We start from the raw sequence: 8,190 nt of genomic DNA, 5'->3' as shown, positions 1-8,190 counted from the left end.
CAACTGTAAAAGGGCAACTTACATGGGTGAATGTATTGATTTATTTTTTTGAGCAGCCAAGAGCATTATTATTTTCCTCCTCTCCCCCTTCCAAAAGCATGTATAAGTTGAAAGAGGAACAGCAAGAAATAAACTGAATATAAAATAAAAACACAACACTGCTTCTATTAATTTTCATCATATTTAATTCAATTTAAGTTTATCCAACTGACAGTTTTCAGTGTAGTGCAGTTTAGCGCTGCAGAAGCCACACAACTTGCTACACAACTTAAGATCAGTTTAATATAAAGGGCGTTGGAAAGAGGATATGTAGATAACAGGTAGAACTTTTTTTTTTTTTAAATGGGAAAGTTGATATTGACTAATTTTTTTAATCAGAAAACAAATAAATTTTACAGCCTTCTAGAATTTGTTTCCATAATGTCACTGAAGGTTGTTACAAGCAAACATCATACAATATTTCAATAAGAAAATACTTTGTTACCAAATCTTCAGCTGATAAATAAGTTAATAACCAGATCTCCTTTTTGGATTTATATCAACACCCTGTAAATTTGAGCACACAAAAATTATGCAGTATACAGCGATCTCTCAGGTCAAAGCCAAGTAGAAATAAAAACGCTGAAAACAATCTTGCAATGTACTTTTCAAGTGGTTTAAGATTAGATGTTTAGTGTTGTTGCATCCTAATTCTAAACAGCCACAAATTTACAATTACAACAGAAAAATTAAGTCTGTGATACCCCAAAGTGAAAAGCAGAAAAGAAACTACATGTAATTAAGATTACAATACATGGCAATCTACATATTGCCCAAGTAGTTTAGGCTTATGTAAGTAGTGTATCTTGCCATAAATATGAAAAAAATTCTTGCAAGCATATTTAGAGAAGCTTGATAAATAGCTAAATTCAGACAACATACAAATATGAGGTAAGCAATTCTTAACTTAATATTTTAATTAGTTTATATTTTCTTCAAGAACAGTAGTCAACTTGCTTAGCTATGCAACTTAAACTTTTTTCATAGAAAAAATACAGTACTTGCAAGCCAAAGGAAATTAATTACAAATAAACACTGTTCAATGATCTACTCATTTATTTTACCTTAGTTCAAGGCAGGTTAAGTACAGATACCGTACATTAAAATATGTGCACACAGGGAACAAGCATTCCTAGTTCCATCTTTAAGGACCAATTTCTACATTTTTTCTTTAGGCCCTTTCACAAATTTGATCCTTCTCTGAAGCATGTTTTGTCTGTAGTTAAATGTAGAGAGATCCATCTGCAGGCCCCACGTATCCAACTCCTATTAGAAGCACATCTATTAGTGTCCATATTCCCAATCCACCAAAGCTGAAGAGTTTGCCCAGACCTTCCCGCCACTGGCCCAAGTAGAAACGATCTGCTCCAAATCCACCAAGGGTGATGCTAGGAACACAACATAATGATTCATTAAAATAGTTGTGTAGAATCCTGAATTTGGATGTCAACTCACCTTTAAATATTTTCAGCACACTGATAGTAATTGTGTATCATATCATACAAATCAGAAAACTCTGAACATCTTATGCAAAGTAGCTTGAGGACTTTAAAAGCAATAGTGGTAAAAACGGTTTTGGTAGAAATATGTATTAAAAAAGTACTAGTTCTTCGTTAATTAAAAATATTTCCCCAAGTTTTTTGTAACACTCTCTCCAGATATAAGACATGAAATAATTTAGGCTATTTTACGTTTCTCTTCATAAAAAGAAAGTTGGCCTGTGAGCTGCTCTGAGTTTGAGCCCCAAGTTTCGTGAACTGGCAGGGCCAGAAAATGCTAGAAAGGACTCTGCTCCTGTGGTGACTGGGTAAAGCTCAGCTTCTCCAGCTGCACACAGTGAATGGAATGGAAAGAGAACGTATCAGACCAGATTTCTAACAAAACTTCTATTACTTTTTTTCTTCCATGTAACTTATGATAAATCAGGTAGTACAGGCTCTCATATCAGCCCTTATATAATTCACCTTTTATGGGAATTTTGAATCTAATTTTTTTTTTAAAAGGAAAGAATTCTTGTTTCAGTCAAGTTGTATAAATATATTGAGATCCTGTGGCAACATCCAAACCACCACAGAGAGTACGATGCTTTGGGGCTTTAAGGCGTGAAGAATCAAAAGTTACAGCCTGATTTAACAGTACAGCATAATGGGACCTCTCCCAAGCTGTCATCTTGTGTTCCAGGATCACAGCTCTCTCTAAAAAAGTTGATGCCTGTTATAGCTGCAAGAAGAGCCTTGAAAACGTGAGCCAAGAGTAACCTGCGTAGCAACATCTACTCAAGTCTGGAACAACTCTAAAAGAGTGAACTGCCCCATTCATCTCAGTTACCCAATATTAATTTACATCTCAACATTGTTAGCTGTTTCATTGCTCATTAAACTGTGTGCAAAAAGGAAGTGCGGTATTCATAAATCAATAGACTCTACAGTAAGCAAACATTCATTTTGGCACCATGAGCAGATGCCGTTTGGGAAACACTACCGTTGTTTTCTTTTCCCCAGTCAAGGAACCTAATAAAGTCAAACAGGGCATCCAGCCCCAAAGAGGTAGCCAAACTTAGATCTCAGTACAGCATGCATGGCCAGAACAACTTGTACAGATGTTCAAAATTACGAACAGTGCCTCATTTTGGTTATTCCTGTAAGTGGAGTTTATTCTATGGCCAATGCTTGGAAGAATGCCACCTTCCCCCACCCCAAACATACATACTTAAATTTGACCCATGCTCCCAACTACAGTAGTATGGAAACAGCTAACATTGGCCATTTTGTATTAAATCATAAGCATACTTTTGGTCAAAAATGTCAGAAAATATTAAATATTTTGTACTCAGTTTAGTTTAAGGTTAGGAAATATACCACTGAAAAGAGAAACCCATTTAAGGAAAGGCATTCATATATAATTTGAACTTGAAGTTCTGCAATTCTTCGAGTCTACCTTAATGCCAAGGCTGTAGACCATTTATAGCCTCCAGTCCAGTTGCAATAAAGCATCTTAGGAAAAACACGATTACCTAAGAGGAGAAATGAAATACATTCAAATCGTGACATCATGAACAAAGGCCAAAGATTGACTCAGGAACTGAAACGTGAGGTGCAAACATGGCAAATTACTCTTTACAAAAAATGTCCATTCTGCAATAAAATAACATCAGTAGCTGAACAAGATCACAAAGTTGAGATTACAACATAAAAGCCTGAAATCTATCTCCATTCCCTATATCTTCCTAGATGGCTTTCCACCAAACCACCACCAAACTAAGGGAAACCAAGGGCCAAACCTCTTGATTTAGACCCTATATTACACTTCTTGTGATTTCAAAAGTTTTTAATTTATGCCATGAGCAACACCTCAATGCAAATTCTGTTGCTGCTGCAACAAATAATTCCATTGAACAAAGTGAATACAGGGGAGAAAACACTCCCAATAATTCTAATGTAAGACTGCTGTTGTATTGTCAAGACAATGGTTCTAAAGCATCATGTCATAATTTTTTAAAATTAAGTCAGACTATAAAATGAAACTAACCAATGAAAATGCACATTATCTCAACAAAAACAAAACTAGACACTGAAATAAGTTATATGCACATTTAACCACTATAAACAAAAATGTTCAAGAATTCTTCACAAAAGAATCCTCCAACCATTCATTCGTAGGCCAACTTACCTAGACAATGAATATGATCATGTACTGTACAAGTGGCATTATATCGTTGTCGTGGACAAGAGACTGTCATGCAATTTGTAGAATTGGTACATACATAATCAGTTGGTTCTAGCTGCCAGCAAAATTGACAAGTCATGCTGATAGTAAAGTTCTCCACTTCATTGTTTTTCGGATCCTATAAAAGACAGTATTATCAGTATTAATAATCTTAATCAGTATATCAGGAATATTTCACAGGATATAAACAAATACTTCTCACAGATTTCACTGCTGTGCAAAGAAAGAAAAACAAGATGGATGAGCTGTTTTATTTGCTACCTATATGGTATATTCAGCACTTAGATAGTTGGGTAATGGATACTACGGAAGTGTTAAAGAAATATTCTTACTTGCTAAGTAACTGTATTTATGCCTACAAATTTGTTTTGTAAAGTCTTTGAGTTTTAGGACATAATTTAAACTATACTATATCTTTTACAAGTGATTTAAATTCCAGCTACAAAGAAATAATTTAATTACTTACCACACAATGAATTTGTGGCTTGACCTTGCAATCAAAAGTGGCTGGTTTCCCATATATGCAGGAGCAGTTTGTTGTACATGTCATGCAGTCTGGAGGCAATTTGCTGCACAGTCCATTGCTGGGACACTTACTCACATAAGATGGAATCTCCGTAGTCTCTGAAGTGTGAAATGATTTGTTAAGAATAAGAGTTTCAACAGCACACACTTTACTGTACATGTTACTTTAATGATTTCATAGTGAAGTATCTCCACTTACAGGTCATCGATTACAGCATCCTGCCTCTTACAGCAGTCAGTACCAGCTGCTTCAAAGGAACAGCCCCGCAGCAGAGCTCAGCAGCAGCCAGCAATGGCCATATACCGTATCAGCATTTGTGAACCCATTGCTATCTTGTCCCCCCCACACTGTCAGCTCCACCTTCTGAGATAGCTGATCTATCAGCCACTACTCCCTCCTCTGCCTTCTGAAAGCATAGGGCCGGAACATACAAGCACAGATTGGAGAGCATCAGCTCCTGCGCCCTCCATTGCAGGAAGTGAAGATTCCTCCCCTTCATGATGTTTGTCCCCTCCAAATCTGGGAAAGGGATCAAGATCCTGATTCTGGCCTCTCCCTACCCCCACCCCCTTGAGGTCTGCATCAGCTGGGTGTGAAGTACGAGTAGGAGAGTCTAAATCAATGGGGGCCAGAATGAAATGGTCTGTGCTGTGGGAAGCATCAGAATTAAATGGTGTGTTTTCAGCTATGGCAAAAGCATTAACAAGTCCCAACACTCTCCTACCCCACATCTCCTACCTCACCGAACAGTGAGGAATCTGACCTCTGCCCTCCAGTAAAAAGTTATGAGATAATCTACTCCAGGGAAAAGTTATTCCTAACCTAAGAAAATCAAAGGTCAATTTATGATCTGAAGTTTGAAGCTTTATATTCTTACAAAAATATTTAAATATTTTACAGTTCTAACTTTGGATGCCTTTTATCCATATAAATACAGAATCCTTTTCTTTTTAATTTGGCTAAATTTTGAGCCTTGGTAATATATTGTACAGTAAATTCCAGTCTATTTATGCACTATATAAAAAAATTTTCTATCAGTTATGAATTTGCCACCTTTCAATTTAATTGAATATTCCTTTGTTTTAGATGAACAGAAAGGACCAGCATGATCCTCTAGTCTGATTTCTTGCATAACGTAGGCCATAGAATGTCCCTGAATTAATTCCTGTTTCAACTACAGCATGTTTTTTAGAAAAACATGTCATCTTGACTCAAAAATTGTCAGTGATGGAGAATCCACCACCATTGGTCAACTGTTTCAAATGGCTGATTGCCCTCATTGTTAAAAAATGTACACCTTATTTCCAGTCTGAATTTGTCTAGTTTCAACCTCCAGCCATTAGATCCTGTTATACCCTGGTCTGCTAGACTGAAGAGCCCATTATCAAATACTTGCCCCCTAAATGGTACTTACAGACTGTAATCATCACCCTTTAATCTTCTCTGTTAAGCTAAATAGACTGAGCTCTTTGAGGTGTAAGACATGTTTTCCACTCCTTTAATTATTCTCGTGGCTCTTCTCTAAACCCGTTCCAATTTATCAACAACCTTCTTGAATTAAGGACACAAGAACTGGACACATTATTCCAGTAGCAGTCACCTCAGGCCCAATACAGATCACTTCCTAGGTTTGGGGTTTGCAGGGATGGATTTTTCATTTACACAACCCTAACTAGTAGTTATGGCCTTTTGAAAAATAATTCATAGTGACTCAGGGTTTGTTTATTAAAAACCCACAGCTGATCCGTGCCAGCTGACTTGGGCTCGGGCTCAGGGGCTGTTTAATTGTGTTGTAGACATTTGGGATCAGGCTGGAGCCCGGGCTCCAGGACCTCATGAGGTGGGAGCGTCTCGGAGCTCAGGTTGCAGCCTGAGCCCCAGCATCTACACCACCATTAAACAGCTCCTTAGCCTGAGCCCCACAAGCCCAAGTCAGTTGGCCCAGGCCAGCCAGGGATGTCTAACTACAGTGTAGACATATCCAGTGTGCAGTGTACCTTTTAATGATATAATACTCTGTACAGTTAATCTTCTAATACCTCATTCAAGGATATTACTATTAAAATCAAGACTATTAGGAAAAAGGCTCATAAGGCTATCACTGGAACAATCTATGAATTATGGTAGATTCTCCAACACTGACAATTTTGCATCAGACTGTATGTTTTTCTAAAAGATATGCTATACGCATTATTTTGGGGAAATTCTATGGCCTGCGTCATACAGGAGGTCAGACTAGATGATCACAATGGTCCCTTCAGGCTTAGAATCTGTTCTTCTATTGTAGCTCCTCAGTAAACAATAGACACTTATACCTGTTGTTTTGGTATATGGAGTATCTGTACTTGGAGATGTTACACCTTTTGTAGACAAAAACTGTTGCTTCGAGTGCTCTGTTGTCATCAGGGATCCTGCTATAAGAAAATTTAACAGATTCAATGAACTTCACTTAAGAGGATGCAATAATGCTAGAATGTAAATAGTATTCAGGTACTCTAATATAAAAACACAAGCAACAACCTTAACATTAAGAAGTGTCATCATTGGGATAAAATATTTTAAAAACCCCATAGATTTCCCTACTTTGTTATACTAGGATTATCACATATTAAAATCCCGACGAATTTAATTCATTTTATGCTGTTTACTTTTTGCATTTTACTCCACTTAAGACAAAAAAAATCAATTTTGTTTCCAGTCAGTTTTGCTCTTTAGTTCTGGCGACGTAGAAGGAAGCTACGCTGTTTGGAAAGCACGAGTAATTATGTGTGTTCTGTAACAGACAGTATACTGTAACATCAAGTAACTCACTGGCCATTTAAATAGGAAAACTGCAGAACTAGCTAGAGACTAGGGCCCCAATTCTGCAAACACTTGCTACATATTCAGCTCTGCTCAGTGGGTAGTTCCATTAACTTAGTGCCACTGCTCACGTTCCTAATTATTTGAAAAAGCAGGGCTTAAACCCACAATGCAGGATCACACAGGGTACCTGGTGCACACCAGCGTGGGAAATTCAGCACGTCTGCCACACTTATGTAGCCACAGGCTGTTGAGACGCACAAAATACTTCATAAGCTACACTTCTTCGACACGTTTCAGGACAAGGAACGTGTCCACACAGCATCGCCTCCAAGTCGTGTTAATTTCAATTCTCCTTAGACCCACAGAAGTCTAATTCTTTCTGGAGTCCTTAAGGCAGGCCCAGACCAAGAGCCCGTGCCGACGGGTTTCACGATGAAGTAGGCAGGGTATCAAATCACGGCCTGGGACCAGTCTGGCCGCGGCTGTGTACGCGGGTGAGTAACTACAGCAGCACAACGCAGCCAGCGCGGAGAGCAGCGCGGAGAGCAGCGAGCGCGGAGGGGCTGAGTCACACGGCCGCCGTCAGCCCCTCGGCTCGGGTGCCTGGGGCCGGGGCGGTGGGGGCCCGGGACGGCCTGTTCTACCAGGCTGCGGCCGGGGAGGGAGCGCGGGGAGCCCCCGTCCCAGGCCGGGCGGCGACCGCACTTACCGCGGCCCGAGAGCACGTAGAGCTGCGAGAGGAAGAGCGCGACGCTGCAGAACCGCTTCAGGACCGACCGCCCAGGGCCAGGCACCGCCAGCGCCGCCATCTTGGCTCCATCCATCCGGGGCCTCGCGACGCCGCCGATCCCCTGACCCCGTCTTCCCTTCCCCGCCCCGCCCCGCCCGGCGAGCGCAGCGCAGAGAGCCCGCCCGCGCGGGGCGGGGCGGAGCAGCTGTGTCCTCGCGAGCACTGCGCACGCGCCGGAGAACGAGCGAAGCCTGCGGCCTGCCTCGCTCCGGGCCGGCCGGGGACGTTGCGTTGTCCCGGCAACTGGCGGCTGCCGCCCTGGGGCCGAGTGAAAACTGAAGACGCGGAAGCACCGCCCGGCTAG

General features: G+C 40.5%; 1 protein-coding gene across 3 annotated transcripts; it reads right to left on the bottom strand.

Moving 5' to 3' along the window:
* Positions 1–162: 162 nt before the first annotated feature.
* TM2D3 (TM2 domain containing 3) lies at positions 163–8,077 on the bottom strand. Of its 3 annotated transcripts, none has more exons than XM_067534673.1 (6): positions 7,806–8,077; positions 6,607–6,705; positions 4,232–4,389; positions 3,709–3,883; positions 2,977–3,052; positions 163–1,305 (listed from the first exon to the last, which is right to left on the bottom strand). In XM_067534673.1, the coding sequence occupies exons 1-6, from the start codon at positions 7,918–7,920 to the stop codon at positions 1,221–1,223; spliced, it is 708 nt and encodes a 235-aa protein (XP_067390774.1). In that variant the 5' UTR covers positions 7,921–8,077; the 3' UTR covers positions 163–1,220. The 3 variants fall into 3 exon arrangements, with proteins under 3 accessions (XP_067390774.1, XP_067390773.1, XP_067390772.1); XM_067534672.1 differs by having other exon boundaries at positions 163–1,427; positions 6,607–6,702; positions 7,806–8,071; XM_067534671.1 differs by having other exon boundaries at positions 163–1,427; positions 7,806–8,070.
* Between the last annotated feature and the right edge of the window lie 113 nt (positions 8,078–8,190).

This window comes from Emydura macquarii, unplaced genomic scaffold, assembly GCF_026122565.2.
Source record: "Emydura macquarii macquarii isolate MOO-44397 ecotype Brisbane River unplaced genomic scaffold, CSIRO-AGI_Emac_v2 contig_3451, whole genome shotgun sequence".
NCBI classification, from domain to species: Eukaryota; Metazoa; Chordata; order Testudines; family Chelidae; genus Emydura; species Emydura macquarii.
Note: the sequence above shows the minus strand (reverse complement) of the source record. Positions and strands in the feature narration are given on the sequence as shown.

Excerpts from the sequence above, each read along its gene's own strand:
- TM2D3 (XM_067534671.1), bottom strand. The coding sequence starts at position 7,920 with ATGGATGGAGCCAAGATGGCGGCGCTGGCGGTGCCTGGCCCTGGGCGG. Across the intron at positions 3,053-3,708 it reads TGATCATATTCATTGTCTAG|GTAATCGTGTTTTTCCTAAG; the intron begins GTAAGTTGGCCT and ends TTCTCCTCTTAG. Across the intron at positions 1,428-2,976 it reads TCTACAGCCTTGGCATTAAG|CATCACCCTTGGTGGATTTG; the intron begins GTAGACTCGAAG and ends TTGTGTTCCTAG.